Source organism: Lynx rufus, unplaced genomic scaffold (genome assembly GCF_022079265.1).
Source record: "Lynx rufus isolate CCGP_SWC_20201006 ecotype Redwood Valley unplaced genomic scaffold, mLynRuf1.p SCAF_2, whole genome shotgun sequence".
Classification (NCBI taxonomy): Eukaryota; Metazoa; Chordata; class Mammalia; order Carnivora; family Felidae; genus Lynx; species Lynx rufus.
Genome location: NW_025814834.1, coordinates 39,484,210 through 39,503,992, shown reverse-complemented (window position 1 = coordinate 39,503,992; position 19,783 = coordinate 39,484,210). Strand labels below are relative to the sequence as shown.

Here is a 19,783-nt window from a genome sequence, read left to right as displayed (position 1 = left end):
GCTTGTGAGTTTGAGCCCCACACTGAGCTCTGTGGTGACAGTGCAGAGCCTGGAGCCTGCTTCGGATTCTGTGTCTCCCTCTCTCTCTACCCCTCCCCTGCTTGTGCTCTGTCTCTGTCTCTCAAAAATAAATAAACATTGGGAAAAAAAATAATGCAAAGCATTATAGTGAAAAAATCCAGTAGATAAATTAAGGTGGAATACTAAAAATTGTGGATTATTCAAATTATCCAAAAGAATGAGATATGACAAACAGAGCAACAAAAATCACATGTAAAAACCAAAAAAAAAAAAAAAAACCCAAAATAATAATATGGTCGATCCAAATTCAATTATACTGACCACATTAAGTGTAAAGTTGTCTAAACGTATAATTAATGGAGGGAGATTATCAGACTGGAAAAAATATAGGCTCTGTATGCTATCTATAAGATACCCTCACTTTAAATATAACATTTATATTAAAGATAAAAGTAACAGATACACCATGCAAACACTAATCAAAAGAAAGCTGAATTACATGTAGACTTCAGAACAAGAAAAATTATCAGGGATACAGAGGGATGTTACATAATAATAAAAAAGTCAATTTATCACAAAGACCTAACAATCCTACATGTTTATGCATCTAACAACAGAGCTCCAAAATACATGAAGCTACAACAAATAGAACTGAAGAGACAATAAATAGATTAGCAAGGATGTGGAAGATGTGAACAACACTATGCCACAATTGAACCTGACATTTAAAGAATCTTTGGAGTGCCTGGGTGGCTAAGTCAGTTAAGCATCCAACTTTGGCTCAGGTCATGATCTCGCAGTCCTTGAGTTTGAGCCCTGCATCGGGCTTTGTGCTGACAGCTCGGAGCCTATAGCCTGCTTCAGATTCTGTGTCTCCCTCTCTCTCTGACCCTCACTCGTTCATGCTCTGTCTCTCTCTGCCTCAAAAATAAATAAACGTTAAAAAAATAAAAAAATAAAAAATAAATAAAAGCCTTAAAAAAAAGAGAATCCTCTACCCAATAATAGCAAAATAATATTTTTCAAGTATACATGGAAAATTGAGAAAGACAGACCATATTTATGGCATAAAACAAAGAAATTTAAAACAACTGGAATCTTACAATGTATGTTCTCTGAACATAATGAAATTAAATAAAAAAACAAAAAATAGAAAATAGCTTAAAAGTTATCAAGTATTTGGAAATTTAAAAACATATTTTTAAATGGCCTATAAAGAAGAAGTCTCAAGATAGGACATATTTTGAAGGAAATGAATACAGCATATCAAAATTTGTGCTATGCAGCTAAAGGTGCTTAGTGGGAAATGTATAGCAGTAAATGCTTAGATTAGAAAAGAAGAAAAATATAAACTCAATAACAAGCTTCCACGTTAGGAAACCACAGAAGAGAGTAGTTTAGGCCAAAAACAAGAAATAATATTAAAGCAGAAGTCAATAAAATGGATAACAAAAAAGGTGGATAAAAACAATGAAATGAAAGGTTAATTTTTAGATAGGATGCAGAGTATTTATTAAGCTTTACCTACACTGATCAAGAAAAAATAAAATTAAAAAAAAGGAAATGCTAATTACCGATATCAGGAATGAGAGAGAAGATTATAATCATAGACCTTGCGGACATTAAAAGGATGACAACTCTATGCCTGTGAATTTAACAACTTAGTTGAACTGGACCAATTTCTGGAAAGATGGAAACTACCAAAATTCACTTAAGAATAGATGATTTGCTGGGCACCTGGGTGGCTCAGTAGGTTAAGTATCCAACTTAGGCTCAGGTCATGATCTCATGGTTTGTAGATTCAAGTCCTGCATCTGGCTCTGTGCTGACAGTTCAGAGCCTGGAGCCTGCTTCAAATTCTGTGTTGCCCTCTCTTCCTGCCCCTTCCCCACTCACACTCTGTCTGTCTGTCTGTCTGTCTGTCTGTCTCTTTCTCTCTCTCTCTCATAAGTAAACATTAAAAAAAATTTTTTTTTGTAAAGAATAGATAACTTTAATGGTCTTTTAACTCTTTCAAAATTGAAATCATAGGTAACGTCTTCCAACAAAGAAAGTTCTAGGCGCGAAGAGTATATTTGGTTCTTTCTACAAAACATCTAAGAAAAATAATTCTACATAATCTCTTCCAGAAAACAGAATGGGGGAGAACACTCTCCAATTTGTTTTATGAGGCCAGCATTACCTTGATAATGAAATCCTGCAGACATGCCAACAAAAGAAACCACATACCAATATCCCTCATGAACAGAATGTAAAAATCTTCGACAAAGTGCCAGCAAATTGAATCAGAAGTATATAATTAAGGAGAATACATGAAGACCAGGTAGGGTTTATCCTAGAAATGCAAGGTTAGTCAAACATTCAAAAAAAAATCAATCCGTAAAATTCACCATATTAACAAACTAAACTTAAAGCACACATCTCTCTGCTTCTGGGGGTGTAGATATGGGGGCCAGTGACGCGGAGGAGGATGCCTCAACAGCATCTTTCCCAGAGAGTATGAAACAGCTGAGACACTACTCAATTCAGAAGTTCATATGCTCCTGGAGCATCGAAAGCCACAGAATGAGAGTACAGAGGTTGCATAGGGACTTCCTGAGGTCTTCATGAAAACTTTAAATGTCACAGCCCGTTTCGGTCATTTCAAAAACAGGAGAGTCCATTGCCAGTGTCCGTAGCTTGTTGCTTTAGGGGAAGCTTCTTAAGTCTGAGTTGGCCTGTTTGGCCAACATTTGCCCAGAGCCTGCTGAGGAGTGGAAGGCTCTGACCCCAAGCCCGGAGGGGCGGTTTGAAGGTTAGGAGCTACAGCAGATTCTTGACGGTATCCACACCATGCATAGCTCTCAATATTAATCTCCAAATATCACCCTGCTGCTGAGTGAACGACATCCCCCGCTGGCCTGGGGTCTGCCTCCGACTTACACGGAACTTATTTTGCAGAAGACACTTGGGCTTCTTTTGGATAGAACAACCTGGCTTGGTTTTGGTTTAGGTGCTACTTCAAACTGGACAACTGGACCATGGATGCCCTGACCTTGCCTCTGGGAAGGGTGAGATGGAGAGGTGCATATGAGCTACACTGTTGACTAGCTTACCACCAGGGTTTTGGCCCTTGTGTTATTTTTTTAAAAATTGTTCTTAAAATTTTTTTTAAGTGACCTTTATTCTCAATGTGGGTCTTGAACTTATGACTCCTGAGATCGGGAGTCACATGCTCTGCTGCCTGTGCTAGCCAGGTGCCCCTTAAGATTTTATTTGGTATTTATTTATTTATTTTTTTTTTAAATTTTTGCCCCTGGGTTATTTTTGATTCCTAAGATTTCATGTTTTAATTTCAATGTGTTTGTAGTTTTTGACACTATATTAGAGCACATAAAACTAGCATAGGAAACAGCAGTCTTCCCTAAATGCAAAAGGAAGAATTAAGGGGCACTTGGTTGGCTCCGTGGTTACAGCATGCAACTCTTGATTTTGGGGTCATGAGTTCAAGCCCCACTTTGGGCATGGAGCCTGCTTTAACAAAACAAAAACACCCGAATAGGAGCCCCCAAATATAAATGCAAAAGGAAGAATTGAACCAGACCTGTATCATCATCTGAAATTCTCAAAGACAGAATAGTGTTAGTGACTGTGAGACAGCATTGGCATCATTGTGCCAGAAGTCAAGGAAGTCAAGGAAGAAGGGCATCACGGAAAGTAATTACACCTGAGGATAACTCCAAGCATCTTGGGGCCCACAGCCCTGAGGTAGATAGGTACTTGGCCTGTTTTCTTGGAGTTCTGAAGGATGTAGGTTTGGAGTCAGTGGTCCTAAAGCACTATTTCCTCACTCCCAAATTAAGATTTTTTTTCGCCATAGGCCAGATTTGAAGGTCTAACACTTTGAAGACTCCTTGTATGGGGCATTGAATCCAAACCTCTGACTTGCTACTCAGCAGCGGGTGTTCTCTGATGGAGGTGATTTGGAAGGAGGGAGCCTGCCTCTTCCTGAGTCGCTACAATGTAGGCACTCTATTTGCAGGGTAGTTGTGGGGGGTGGGGGGGGAGAACTCTTCAATTGCTAAACATGCTAGCTTTGTGCAGTGGCAGTATCATAGCCAATGAGGTTTATGCAAGGCACAGTTACTGCTAAAAGGGGTAAAAAAATATATATAGCTAAACATTTTAGCTTTAATTTTTCTGAAAGGAAATATGCCTATTTTCTTCACAATTTGGAGATTTTTCTTTGGGGCACTTGCTGGCTCCCAGTGAATGCATGATCCCAAAAATGTTTGGAGAAACAGCAAAGTTTCTTTTTATTTATTTTTTTTCTTTTTTGGGTAGGCTCCACACCCAATGTCAGGCTCAAGCTCATGACCGGAGATTAAGAGTCACATGCTCTGTGGACTGAGCTTGCCAGAGGCCCTAACAAAGTCAGCTTTAAAAGTTAAGATAGTTTGGGGCGCCTGGCTGACTCAGTTAGTAGAGCAAATGACTCAGGGTCACGGAGTTCAAGCCCCACGTTGGGTGTAGAGTTTACTTAAAAATACAGTAAGAATAAAAAAAAAAAAAAAGATTGTTTGATGTCCGCTGGCCAAGGCAGAAATAAACTTTTCATAAATTCTTTCAATTTCTGAAATGACATGGTTTGTAAGTCACTGATATTCTTGATCAACATTTGAAGGAAATAATCTTTTCATCCTTGGACAACTTTACTTCTTTGAGGCTTATGAGACTTCTGAGTTGTAAGTTACGTGGATAACAATAGTATCTATTCCATAGAGCTTTTAAGAAGATTGAGAAGATAAAAAGAGCCTATTAGTGTCTGCCATACATTATGCCCCAATAAATGTTAGCTCGTATTAGTAGCTCGGTCAGATGAGCAAGGGTACACAGATAGCTTGCTTCATAGAAATTAGTGCAAGAATTTGGTACTGCACCACGGTTCTGGTATCAGGCTATGAAAACAAACCAAATGAATTTTATTTATTTTATTTATTTATTTATTTATTTTTGAGACAGAGAGAGAAACAGAGCATGAGCAGGGGAGGGGCAGAGAGAGAGGGAGACACAGAATCTGAAGCAGGCTCCAGGGCTCTGAGCTGTCAGCACAGAGCCCGAAGCAGGGCTCCAACTCACGGAGTGTGAGATCATGACCTGAGCTGAAGTCGGACGCTCAACCGACTGAGCCACCCAGGCGCCCCTGCAGAATTGTTTTTAAAGAGAGGCAGTAACGTGTGCAGGTTGGCACGAAGGGATGGAAGAGAAAGAACAGAGTGGAAGGCAGACCTCAGGTACCATCTAGGCCCATGCGCTACTTGGCAAGAGAGCAGGCAGTGCCGCCATCTTTACTGGGGTGCCCGCTTGTGCCAGTAATCCGTGAGACGCCTCAGAGTATGAAAGTATATATGGGCCTGGCATACACTTAGGCACTGATAAATGGCCATAAGATAATTAGAAGTAGATTAAAAAAAAAAAAAAACTTGTACTAGGGAATTATTTGAAAAAGCAATGTCATGCTATGTTATAGATTCAAAGTCTGGTCAACATTCTGCTGGACATTGTTCTCTCTGGTCCCAGGGCACATCTTACTATTCAGAATTGTTAGCAGGAGACCCTGCAAAATCCAATCATCTGTGCAACATTGTAAGGCTCATTGTATCATGTTTGCAAAAACCAGAAACAAAACATACTGCACATTAAAACAAAAATATCATGTTGTCAAACCCTCATCAGAAAGCTAAACTTTTCTGAAAATTGTACTCATTTCTGGTTTTATTCAAATTTATTAAACTTGAGGCTTGAAAAACAGTAAAAAAAATATATCTCAATAGACACAGAACAAGCACTTGACAAAATTTAACATGTAAAATGGTACGAACCCTCGGCAAACTAAGAACAGAGGGAATTTCCTTTACTTAATGAAAAGGATATACAAAAAAACCCACAGCTAATATAATATGTCACGGTGAAAGACTAATTCCTTTCTCCTAAGATTGGGTAAAAGGAACAATGTGCAACACTGTAAATTATATTTTTATATAAAATATATAAAAATATATATATTTTTGCCACTTGCCAATATAAACATAAAAAGTCCCTGACAGTACAATAAGCCAAGAAAAGGAAATAAAAGGCATAATTTTAGAAAATAAGAAATAGAACTGTGTCTATTTCCATAGAGTATGATTGTCTATATACAAGATCATAATGAACCTATATAAAAGATCACAGAACTAACAAATGAATTTATCAAGGTCACAATGTACACGGTCAATATTCAAACATCAGTTGCTTTTCTTTTTTCTATTTTTTATTGGGAGGGAGGAGCAGAGAGACAGGAAGAGATAGAATCTTAAGTAGGCTCCAGGCCCAGCCTGAGGTAAGGCTCAATCCCATGACCACAAGATCGTGACCTGAGCCGAAATCAAGAGTCAGACACTTAACTGACTGACACACCCAGACGCCCCTCAGTTGCTTTTCTAATACCAACAATGAACAGCTGAATAAACTTTTTTAAAGCACCATTTATAATAGCACACAAAAATTAAGACATATTGGGTGTAAGTCTAACAAGGAAATACTGATGAAAGATCAAAGGTGATCTTAAAAAATAAAGATGTATTTATAGAAGACTTGTCAATTTTTCTCAGATTGATGTATAGATTGAATGCAGTTCCAATCAAAATCCCAGAAGGATCTTTTGTAGATATTTAAAAACTGAATCTAAAACTTATATTGAGAGGTAAAAAAATAGACACAACATGGGGCGCCTGGGTGGCTCAGTCGGTTAGGCGTCCGGCTTCGGCTCAGGTCACGATCTCGCAGTCCGTGAGTTCGAGCCCCGCGTCGGGCTCTGTGCTGACAGCTCAGAGCCTGGAGCCTGTTTCGGATTCTGTGTCTCCCTCTCTCTCTGACCCTCCCCCGTTCAACCTCTGTCTCTCCCTGTCTCAAAAATAAATAAACGTTAAAAAAAAAAAATTAAAAAAAAAAATAGACACAACAATTCCGAAAAAGGAAAACAAAGTTGGAGGATATATAATCTAACTTCAAGACCTAACATAAAGCTATACTAATCAAGAAAATGTGGTGTTTTCACCAAAACAAACAAACAGGGTTGCCTGGGTGGCTCAGTTGGTTAAGTGTCCGACTCTTGGTTTTGGCTCAGGTCATGGTCTCACAGTTTGTGAGCTCGAGCCCCGTGTTGGGCTCTGTGCTGATAGCACGGAGCCTGCTTGAGATTCTGTCTCACTCTCACTCTGTCCCTCCCCTACTTGCTCTCCCTCAAAATAAAGTTAAAAATTAAAAAAAATTTAAAAAGACAAATAGATCAATGGAACAGAATGAACAATCCAGAAAAAGACCCACACATATGTGGATAACTGGTTTTCAACAAAAACGTAAAAGCAATTCAATGGAAAAAGGGTAATGGTATGCTGTTCCACACCTAGTTAACAATATCAAACTTGTTATATATCAAAAAAAGTTATATCAAACTTATTTTCTCCAAATAATACCCTCAATATGAAATTTTAAAACAGTTTTTATTTATTTATTTTTGTGTTTTTCTACGTTTTTGTGAGAGAGAGAGAGAGAGAGAGAGTGGGGAGAGGCAGAGAGAGGATCCTAAGCAGGCTCCATGGTGTCCATGCAGAGCCCAATGTGGAACTTGAACTCATGAACCATGAGATCATGACCTTCGCTGGAATTGAGAGTCAGACACTCAACCAATTAGGCCACCCTGGCATCCCAATATGACACGTTTTTGATCGAAAAGCAGGACAATGTTGTAACTTCAGTTTTTGATTTTTGTTTTTTTTTATTTTTAAAGCAGATTTTGCTTTAAAAATTTTTTCAATGTTTTTATTTATTTTTTGAGAGAGAGAGAGCACGCACGCATGCCCAAACAGGGGAGGGGCAGAGACAGAGAGGGAGATATACAATCAGAAGCAGGCTCCAGGCTCTGAGCTGTCAGCACAGAGCCCAATGCAGGGCTCAAACTGGTGACCGAGAGATCATGACCTGAGCTGAAGTCAAGCACTTAACCAGCTGAGCCACCCAGGTGCCCCTAAAGCAAATTTTGCTTTTAAAGATTAGGACTTCGACAGAGTAACATATTAAATGAATAAAATTTCAAAGGAGACATTCTTCAGAGTAGGTAGAAAAGAATGTACTGGTTTTAACAGCAATTATTTTGGAGAGCTATATGCAACACACATTGGTTTAAACAGCTTCAGTCTTTCGAGGAATATAAATCCTGAATTTGAAATGAACAAGCACCACATTTCCTGTTTACTTCCTCTCCACTATTATTTTGCATTATTTTTTGATAAGACATTTTTCTCTACACAATCTTCTCTCTTACTTCCTCCACCAAACATTCTTGAATCCAGAAATGCTTTAAAACCAGTGGCTCCCAAATGAAAACTGAATTTTTATAGACTCAGCATTCCAGGTTTTAATACTGTTTGTTCTTTTGTGATGGTCTAGAGAGGATTCTAATTCGGTGCTCTCCGGGGTTTTTGAAAAATACATTTTTTAAACGTTGATTTTTTAATTTATCCTGAGAGAGAGAGAGGGTGGAAGAAAGAGAATCCCAAGAAGGCTTCATGCTGTCAGTGCAGAGCCTGATGTCACAGACCGTGAGATCACAACCTGAGATGAAATCAACGGTTGGACGCTTAACCAACTGAGCCATCCAGGTGCCCCCAAAAATGCATACAGTGATAATACATGTTCACTATTGTGCAGGGAAGGGCATAAAATTTAAATGTGTAATGGTGATGCATCTCAAACAGTTTTATTACTTTCCTCTTTACACATGTCCATACATAAAAATTGATAAAAGCAGACAATGAAAGGTGGGTGCTCCTCTCTGTTATTACTGCTACTGAAATAAGCTGAATTTATCTGACTCTTACAGAAATGAAAACTAAGACATTTTTTAAAAAGCAGAGGTATATTAGATATAGGTCTGATTTATTTACCAAGTTGTTAAACAATGTTAATACTATTTCCCTGTGAAATGTTCAGATACAACACAATCACATTTAATGTTATCACTAGCCCTTGAAATTCTGATTAGCCAAGGACCTTCAAGTGTCAGTAGCTGCAAAAGTTAATTATAATCCAATGTATCTAAATCTTATAGATTCTTCCCCTTTCCCTAAATCATCAACTCTTCAGTCAGTTGAGATAGCATGTGAAAAGCACTTAGCCCAGGATTAGGTCTTTCGTAAGTGCTCGGTATTAGGTATTATCATTACCAAGCAAGTATCTCTGGGGAAGAGAAGAACACAGTAGGCAAGTAAATAAGATACTTATCTGACACTTCAAAATGATCACCTTAAACCTATTTACTGAAACCTCTCAGTAGGAGATCACCAAAATACATGGACAAAATAAGCCACGGATAAAAAGGTTAACATTTCTGTCTTAGTAAAGTTGCTACCATAACTTTTTGCTAATATTTCAACATTTCTATAAACAAATAGCAAAAATGTAGGGGTTCTGGCTCATTAACATCATGTTTTACCTCTTTCTCTCCTGAAATGTGAGTTTGTTATCTTGAAAAATAATCACCAATAGTTCTATTATTATTGAAATATGACTGGACCCAAAAGAAAGAGTACATTTATTTGCTATAAAATAAGAAGCAGTTTAGCCTCCAATGTATATAATGGTTATAGATATCCTGCGAGGTGGAACAAAGGTATATAAATTGCAAATCGAAACAATAAAGACCTAACTACCATTATGAGGGACATGACCAATTATATTCACAAATGCTGGGAAAAAGCAAAGTATTTTTTCTGGGAGGGGAAAAAAATAGCAACAGCAGTAGCAAAGACAGCAAAAATGTGACTATTCTTAAGGCTGATGTTAATTGGTCCAGCTGGACAAAGTAAAAGTAGACTTCTAAATTTTCAGAAATCTCCCATATAGGTCAATGCCTAATTGTATTCTCACATTAAACATCAGTGCAAACACTCTACATGCCACCTACCTGGTTAAGGAATTAACAAAAAAATTAGTTGTTATCCTGTACTTGTAAAAAAGGCACTTAAAAAAATCTGTTTCAGTGGCAAAGTAATGTACATATTTATCATTTATCTAGATCCTATAATTTCTCTTCGGGATTAATTTAGATTATCAGAGCAGAGCACCCAGTACTTAATTTTAGTTCCCCGAAGAAAAAGCCTTGTAGTCTTTTCTCCAAATCAACAAAATAATTACATTTAAGTTTAGTTCCTGAAAAAGTTTGTCTAAGTACAATTTACCTAGTTAAAAAATGAGAGCTATATGACACACTTTTCTTTTTTGCCTTAATGACCAGAAAGCTTTGAAATTAATTCAGGGCCCAATTGTAAGGATTAGCTTGTCTCGAGTATAACTTCCCTAAGTGGTCTTATCAATTTTTACTTTATATTCAAATTGCACATACCTCAAATTCCAGTAGAACAATTCGGTAAATAAATGCTAAATAAGTCCATATATATGTCAGGATCATTTGTTGAGCAGTAAAGAAATGTATTCACCAGAGTTTTAAATTGTGGAATAATTAAATAAATACTACACCCAAAAAATTTAAGAATAACTCATCTTCATACGTAGCGGTTATTTGAAGGGAATTTTAAAAAATTCACATGCCTTTGCCATTTTTACTTTAAATTAAGTACTATTACATCACTTACTTTTTCAGTAGTAAACTAACAACCGATCAAAAGTCTTGTAACACAGAACCGAACATTTCTCCTGATGGGTTACCTGTGCTATTCTTAATATGCCAAAACCTCCAAGAAGACTGGCCCAGTGATAGAAGGTGCATGGTAAAGTGAACTAGGAGGTAACATGAATCATAATTGTCCTTACACTGGGTCAGGCTGAAGTTTTTGGTTTTGGGGAGATAAGACTTGGAGGAAAGGTGAAGATGGGTGAGCCTGCAGTGTTCTTCCAGCCCAATGTCCATGGGATTTATCTACTAACTGGGAGATTCCAGGAACAATGGCCACTATCTTGAAAGTCCCGGTCAGCCCAGCACTCAGAAATGTATCCATATCAGTTGAGCTGGTCCCACACCCAGGAGGGACTAAGAATTTGGTACACTTGAGTCCATCACCACCAACAACCCACCATTGTACGTTTCATTAACCTGCAATAACAAAACCCTGTAATTTTACGGGAATCAACAGTTTGGACTTATTCATGGTAGAGCTTTGCTCTATTTGCTAAAAATTGATTAAAAATTAAGCCAAAGTCATTAGGGTTTTTGATTGTTTACTATAGCCTCCAATATGCCATCATTTTAATATTACTAGAAGGAAGTGATTATTCATATTTAATTTAGCCAATTAATAATTTAAGTACATTTTTTCCAATACAATAAAAGTTTACTAGCTATAATTGTTTAAAAGATGCACAGATAAATAAATCTACTGATTAATAGAGATCATTTGTGAGAAAAATATTTTCCTTACATTATGATGATCCCGTTATCAATGGAAAATGAGTCTGAAGGTAACCCAGCAATATTCCAGGCTCGAATTGTCACTGCTTCTCCCAGGCTACCCATTAGAGAATAATCATCAGAGCAGGGAATATCATTGTTTTTGCACAAATTTGTCCACTCCTTCGTTTGGTTCTTTAAGACATACACAAGAGACACAAAAATGAGGCTGGAGGTTACCAAATGAGTACTTTGTCAACTCCTTGATTATGTTTTATTCCCTGAGTCAACAAACCATTGTTGCAACTGCACCTCAAAAATAATTTATCAGATTTTTCAAATAAAATTATTATTTAGAAGGTCCACTATACATTCAAATGAAAATTAACTATATCCAATGTTAATTTTAGGTAGATCACTTAATAGTGACGTTGACGTCAGAATGCTGTATCCGAAAAAAACAATTGCCAATTATTATTCTAAAGCTTCACTCGACAAAGTAGTTGGAGACCATCATCTTTCTATATATTTTCTTTAAATTGCAAATAACCAGCAAGCCTTAGTATTATGGCATAAATCTAATTTGAACTGGTAGGGGACTAAAAAATGAAAACCTTTTTTTCTGGCTCTCACACGCCTGGGGAAAGGGACCATGGCAGGACTATCAGGCACCAACAATATGTACCAGGATACACATTGGAGTCTGGGATATCCCACCTAGGGCATAGTTTGCTAGGCTACTCGGGAACCAAAAGGGTACTTTAAGTCCGGGTTCACACTCAGAAAGTTAGAAGTCAAGGTCCAATCTGAGGTTACATGTAAGAGTTCAGAAACAGTGCAAGGCATGACCAGAGGAAAAATATAGGTTAGGAAGAGACGTGGGGAAGGGGCACAGACACACGAGGTGTTGGTACGAGCCCACAGGCGGATGAGATGCTGTGTGTGGAGGGGTGCTGGTAGAGGGGGCATGGTGGGCACCACCATCGCCCTTGGCCTCCTGCTGAGCAGGCTCCACCAACATTCCTTTAGGTTTGCACATGAAAGGTCATGACAGGTTAGGGGGAGTTGATGACTTTTATGACCTTGATCAATCAGTTAGTTTGTAGAATGCCCCAAAGTTGGGTCTCTGTGATGTTCTCTCATGATTCAGTTCACGTTACCCATCTTTGGCAACAATATCATAGAAAATGTAGTCGTATTCTTCTAATTGCACTCAATCAGTGGTACAAGATTTCAGACTGTTCATTTATTGATGATAGTGATTTTTGTCACTTGATTAAGGTGTTGCCTGCCAGGTTTCTGCCTCATAATTGTATGATCTTAGGTATAATTAAATCTTCTTTGGGTGGTGGGACACAAGACACTCAGATAGATGAAAGGCAGAACTCTTTGTTACTTACACTGCCAAATGGGAGAAAGCTGCCACACCAGAAATTGCCCCCAGATACAGGGTAACAGCAAGGTGAAACTGTAGGAGGCAGTTATATATGCAAGCAGTATGTGATAGGGTTAGCTATATTGCCTGGGCTTCCTAGGGACTGGGTAGTTTGAGTAATTCCTCAGGTACAGTGATGAAGGATCTTCAGGTGTTATGTATCTGAGGTCTGCTGGAAGCTGGGTGCCTATTATAAGCTGCAGTATTAGAGCCCGATACAGGAAATGGTTGCGGTGAGGCTGAGCAAACTACCCACACAAAGGAATTCAGAGTTTTTATTATGAATCAAAACTGAGTTAAGGCAGTACTTGTCTAATATTGGATTACAGCCTCTGCATTGCTTTTTTCCCCTTTCCCTTTGTAATTAATAACATTTCGTGGGGAGATACTCATAGCTGAAAATATCTAGGTTTTGTCAGGCACTCATTCTTTTAAATTTATTAATTCATGTCAGTATAGATCGACCTTTTTCTATTATCTTGGTCTGTTTTCTACTCACCTAAAACATGATATTAGTTTCAAGAAAAGAGACCTACTTGGTCTCTTTTCTACTGACCTATAACATGATATTAGTTTCAAGTGTACAACAAGACGATTCACTCTTTGTATATATTGTGAACTCATCACAGTAAGTTGTCGACATCCATCACCGTAGTTACAAAAAGGTTTTTCTTGGGATGAGAACTTTGAAGATCTACTCTTGCAGCAACTTTCAAATATATAATACATCATTATTAACTGTAGTCACCATGCTGTACATTAAATCCCAGGACTTATTTATTTTCTAATTATCAGTCTGTACCTTTTGAACCTCTTCACTCATTTTGCCCACATCTTTTATTCAATGAGTTATGTTACTATCAGTATTTATTGCTGATGTGGCCAGTGGAAGTAACGTTAAACTACATTTTATGTTCCTTTTACACATCCCTATCATTCTTTGGGCACTTCCTTACTTTGCTTTAAAAGGATACTATCCTATAATCGAGCCCAAAGATGATCTTCCTATTTTAAGTTCAGCTGATTAGCAACCTTAATAACAAAGTCCCTTTGCCACGTAATGCCACATATTTGTAGGTGTGACACTGCAGGGCAAACAATGGGGGGCAAAAATGTCACCTCTTAGGAGCACTTAAACATTATCATCTGGCTTTCTGTTTGGGTTGGCTGTTGTTACCAGGAACGAGTGGTGTGGCTGTGTAGGGAGGAGGGGTATCAAGCATTTCCGGTTTGAATTCGGCCTTCTTATACACGGTTCCTACTGGCCTGTTTTGATCTCTTTGATGTCAGGCTGTGGGGCGGCCTGTAGACTTTGGGGGAAGATCTGAAGGCTTCGTCAAATATAGCTTGATGCTGGTCTTGGCAGACTAGTCAGAGATATGGGAAAGCAGTAGCGAAAGCGAAAGCAATAGTTACTGTTCATGGTTGACAGGTATGGTATGTTACCATAATTCTGGGTTAGAAATTGAAGAGGCCCAGTTACATATCTAAAGGGGTATAGCGGCAGAGAAGAGCTGAAATGAACACGAGGTGTTCTGAACAAGCATCTCTACATAGAAGCCAAGAGCCTTGCCTAATACTCCGGTGGTACACTAGATAGTAGAAATTTAAAAAGTGGCCATCAGGAGTGTCATCTTGGAGAAAACAGCCGCCACCACCACCACCACAACAGTTTTGACTTTAACCGTTGGCCGGAAAAGTGAAAAAGTTCTAATTAATTCAACTCTAGGGCTTATAGCACGACAGGATTCTGTTTTACAGATTGGCATGGGCACAGCAGCTGAAGTACTGCGGGCCCCATTATCCTAGAAGAATTGGAGTTGTCTGTGTTTTATTTATAGAGAGAACCAGAAATTTTACAAAGGGGTTGATGAATAATTAACAACCACTCAGATGAAGCTTGGAGGGAGGGGATCCAGCTATTTATGGAGGGCTCTTGGTATCCAGAGGTTTTGATGCGAGAAAAGAACCAAAATTGTTGTGAAGGCTTTTTTGTCTCAGCTGGGTTTCCCAGAAGCAAACTCTGAAATGAAGATTTATGTGAAGTGATTTATTAAAGAAAGGATGTGAGGGGAAGCAGTAAAAGGACTGGGGAGCAGCTAGTAGAAGGTGAGGGATCAGCCAGCACTGTGCTGCAGGTGGCTTCAGCTGGTCCCACAGGGAGTGTGAGTTACTACTTAGAGTAGTTCCAACCAGCAGGAAGGGACACAGACTCTCATGCTCCCACTCCTGTCAGTCTTTCATCCAGGCCTGCCCTCAAGGGAAATAAATCTCAGCAATTCTGGCTCTCCACGCCCTGGGCAAAGTGAATTCTAAGAACCCAAGGGAAGTTTGCCAAAAAAGAGCCACAGGCGCTGGTTGTTGGACACGGAAGCTCAGGAAGCCAGGAGGGCATCTGGGCAGACAACGAGTTGCCACAATCACCTTCTGCTTACTACTGAATGGGAAACTTCCGATGGGGTGTGATCTGCCAGCTGCCCTGACCCACGAGAGGATCAGAGCAGGACAGAATGAATTCATAGGAAGGAACTGAGACAACAGCGACTCATTAAAAAAGTTAAAGTCTAGGTTGCTATAGAGAAGGGGGAAGAGAGGAGGCAGAATCCATCAAAGCGGTGGAAATTTGAAGCAGAAAACACAGTATTTGCCTTCTTTCTTTCTTTTTAATGTTTATATACTTTGAGAGAGAGCATGTACGTGTGCGTAAGCAGGGGAGGAGCAGATGAGAGGAGAGAGAGAGAATCCCAAGCAGGCTCCACACTGTCAGCACAGAGCCCAAAGTGGGGCTTGATCTCACGATCCCGTAAGATCATGACCTCAACACAAGTCAACAGTCAGATGCTTAAAGACGCTTAACTGACAGAGCCATCCAGGCGTCCCTTGGTATTTGTTTTCCAAGGAAAGAATCTATTTGGTTCTAAGCCAGCTTGCCTTTTCCTCCCCTAAACTTTCAGTCTCTGAAGTGATTTTTGAAATGATCCATTACTGAAACTCATAGGGAGAAGTTGATTAAACACACACACACACACACACACACACACACACACACACAAAGATGTAAAAAATCCTGGTATCTTTATAGTTGTTTAGGAACTAAAATTTTATCATCAGGGTCTACCATTTCATGTTACCTTTTGGAGTCAATCTTTTTGTTTCTAAAACAATTTGATTTCAGAAGAATATTTGATATAGCATCTTCTGGCTATCAAGCCAATTTATAGAATAACTAAGATACACAACTACAAATCACTTGGAAACACTTCACTTCCCATACTTACCAAAAAAACAAAAAGCAAGCAAACAAAATCCTCTAAGATGAGATTAGTGCTGGCTATAATGAGAGGGTCAGGAAGAGACCTTAGAAATCAACTAGTATTCTTTACCTGTCGATAGTTAGATGTAAAGGCGCCAAGGTAAGCAACAACTCCTGAGGAAATGAGGATATCACCTGTCAGGTTGATGTACAACTGGCCCAGCTCCAGAGCTGTAAGGCTCCATCGCGTTTTCTCACCCCCAAGGCCTCCAATCAACTGCTCGGCTCGGTCTAGCTTTTTGCTGCACAAGTCAACCTTAAAAGAAAAAAAAAAGTCAGCTTTTCTCAACATCCACAAGTAAAATAAATTGAAAATTCTGCAAGATTTTGCCCTCGGAGATAAATTATTTTTTTATTTACAAACTTTCATCTGGAATTTTTTTAACTCTTTAAAAAAATGTGAGCTATGTCACTTTCCAGCTACGTCAAGACTGAAAACTCCATGACATGTTTTAAAATGTTCATAATAAAGTATGTACAATAAGCATGTATAATAAAGTGTATACAGTTTATGAAATTCATAATGGATATTCATCATGTAGTGCAAGAATATCTCTATTTTCTCATTTTTAAAATGTTTATTCATTTTTTGAGAGAGAGAGAGAGCGTGAGCGGGGGAGGGCAGAGAGAGAGAGAGAGGGAGACATAGATTCTGAAGCAGGCTCCAGGCTCTGAGCGGTCAGCACAGAGCCTCATGCAGATCTCAAACTCACAGACCATGAGATCATGACCTGAGCCGAAGTCGGATGCTTAACCTCCTGAGCCACCCAGGCACCCCAAGAATAGCTCTATTTAAGGAAATGATCTACAGCAGGAGATACTGCAATTTAGTTAAGTAATAAAGAACTTTCTCGTGAGTATGTTCTTCCTCAGTTTTAAATACTCTAAATGTATTTTGTTTCAAATATTCCATCAAAATCTTCTCCTCATCTAATTTATGGCTGACTTAATGATAATTTTGTTTAATTTTTTTAAGTTTATTCATTTTGAGAGTGAGCACGCACGTGCCTGCACAAGTGGGGGAGGGGCAGAGAAAAGGAGAGACAGAATCCTAAGCAGGCTCTGCTCCATCACTGCAGAACCCTAAGTGGGGCTCAGACTCACAATCTGTGAAATCATGACCTGAGCCGAGATGGAGAGTTCAATGTTCAACCAACTGCACCACTCAGGCACACCAACTTAATCATGATTTTAAAGGTTAAATGTTTAAAAGTAGTAATAATTTATGCTTACTTGGAAGCATAATTTTCAAGTTGTTAAATTGTGTCAACCTTGTCACACATTTGCAATTAACCTTCAATTAGGACATCAATCAATAGCTGAGAGCCTACTTTGTGCAGAAGACTGTCAACCAAATTTGATTATATGTAATTGAGCAATGTGATTAAAAGAAAAAGGATAATTATGACGGTGGAAAACTTGGAGAAAAGCCATTTCAACCCATGCAATGGCAATATTCCAGTAGAATGCCTAAATTATTTTAGTTTAATTTTAAATGACTTAGCATCATTATTCTTGGATAAAAACAAAACTAAGTAAAAGTTAGCTTAAGGTTCAAAATAAAATGAATTACATGAAGAGAAGTAGTAAACAGCTGATAAAAGCAGAGACTTGTAGATTATTGTGGAGTAAGAATTTCGCTTATACTTTTTCCTAATGCATTAAAAAATTTTGTTTTAAATGTTTATTTATTTTTGACAGAGAGAGAGGGAGGGAGCGAGAAGGGACAGAGAGAGAGGGGGACAGTGGATCTGAAGTGGGCTCTGTGCTGACATCAGTGAGTCTGATGTGGGGTTCGAACTCTTGAACCATGAGATCATGACCTGAGTTGAAGTGGGACACTGAGCCACCCAGACATCCCTCCTAATGCTATTAATATTGATATTAAAGGGGCACCTGGATGGCTCAGTCAGTTGGGCATCTGACTTTGGCTCAGGTCATGATCTCGCGGTTTGTGGGTTCGAGCCCCGCGTCTGGCTCTGTGCTGACAGCTCGGAGCCTGGAGCCTGCTTCAGATTCTGGGTCTCCCTCTCTCTCTGCCCCTCCCCGACTTGTGCTCTGTCTCTCAAAAATGAATAAATGTAAAAAAAAAAAAAAGTTAAAAAAATATTGATATTAAATAAATGCTTTTAGACCAGAAGATATAAACTACTAAATTAGTTTATCTAAAGATAAGTTTAAAAAAGCAAATGGTATGTAATTGGTAAAAATTTTGGTACTTCCTAAATTTAAATCCTTTCTCTTTTAATTTTTCTTCTTTTAATATCTTCTGTCTTCCTAGTTTCCTTCTTCATTCTTTTTCCAATAATGTTTATAATCAACTGAATCATGTCTCAGATTACAATAAAGTTACCATCAGAAATTACTAAGTGAAAATATTTTAACTAAAATTTTTCCTCCAAAAGCAGATTTTTGGTCCACATATAAGCGTATGTTCATTTTACATGACCATGATTTCTAACATTTTATCATGAAAGATAAAAGTTTCAAACATATAGCAGAATTGACAATGTTTATAGTAAACTATATACCCACGTATTTTATTATTTAAATTAAATCTGACCACTTGGAAATCATGCCCTGTAATAAGTAATATTTCTAAAGATTAGCACAATGCCATATATTTGTACAAATATGGAATTTGTGGTTATATCCTATAGGAAGAAACAGTCTGCTACTGTGGTAAAGACAGAGCTATTAGAGTCAGACTGTCTTCGTTCAGATTTTAGCCTTAATGCCTAGAAGCTGGGTTGACCACAGGCAAATTGTTTAACTTTCTGTGCTTTAGTTTCTTCAAAATGATACAAAAAGACTACCTCCTTCAGAAGGCTGTTTTGAGAATAAATGAGATAGTACATACTGCTCCCAAAACAGTGACTTGCACTTAGTAAGCACTCAATAAACATTGACTGTTATAAAATACTTTGACTTCTTTTTCCTGGAACGTAATCAGATTTGAGCAGTTGTTTGTTACAAACATTATCACCAAGGCAGAGCAATCTTTTTAGTCTTAGAATCATTTTCAGTGGACATAGTATGGTTCTTGGTGTTGAGTTCTGATCTCAGCTGTGCCATTAACTCTTACACAGCCTAAGTCACTTAATTTTTTGGTTCTCCGTTTCCTGATCTATAACATGGAGAATTATTTTACAATTTCAAAACCGTTATTGGCTTACGGGTCATGCAGAAACAGGCAATGGTGGATTTGGCCTGTGGGCCACAATTTGCCAATGGCAACTTCCCCAACCCGGAAGAAAACAGGATTGTTGCTGTTATTTGCTACAAGAAACATCATGCTCATTAAAGTAATGAAGATTTTCCCATATTTGTCTATATTATCACATACCTGGTTTTCCAAATCTGCCTTCTTTTGTTTGTTTAGTTCCAGCGTATCCTGAAGCTTGGCCAGCTTGGCCTGAACTTCCTGTAGGGCTGCCTGCTTCTTTCTAAGACCATCCATCGCAATTTTAAGCTCCCCTTCAGCTGCAGCCAGTTTTATCTTTTTGGGAGCTACTATTTTTGCCACTCTGCAAAAAGGAAAATTAGAAAGTCAGATATACATTTTATGCTGTAGTGCACTTCCTATCAC

General features: G+C 38.4%; 1 protein-coding gene and 1 pseudogene across 1 annotated transcript in view; one reads left to right on the top strand and one right to left on the bottom strand.

The window, feature by feature from the left end:
- The window catches only part of DNAH7 (dynein axonemal heavy chain 7), a 251,476-nt gene that overhangs the window by 89,131 nt on the left and 142,562 nt on the right, over positions 1-19,783 (bottom strand). Inside the window, exons 44-46 of the mRNA XM_047084071.1 lie at positions 19,541-19,721; positions 16,265-16,450; positions 11,478-11,641 (exon numbers count right to left, since the gene is read on the bottom strand). Of these exons, the coding sequence (XP_046940027.1) occupies positions 11,478-11,641; positions 16,265-16,450; positions 19,541-19,721 (531 nt within the window). The remainder of the gene's footprint in view (positions 1-11,477; positions 11,642-16,264; positions 16,451-19,540; positions 19,722-19,783) is intronic.
- Positions 2,334-2,874, top strand: LOC124515629 (DNA-directed RNA polymerase II subunit RPB4-like; annotated as a pseudogene).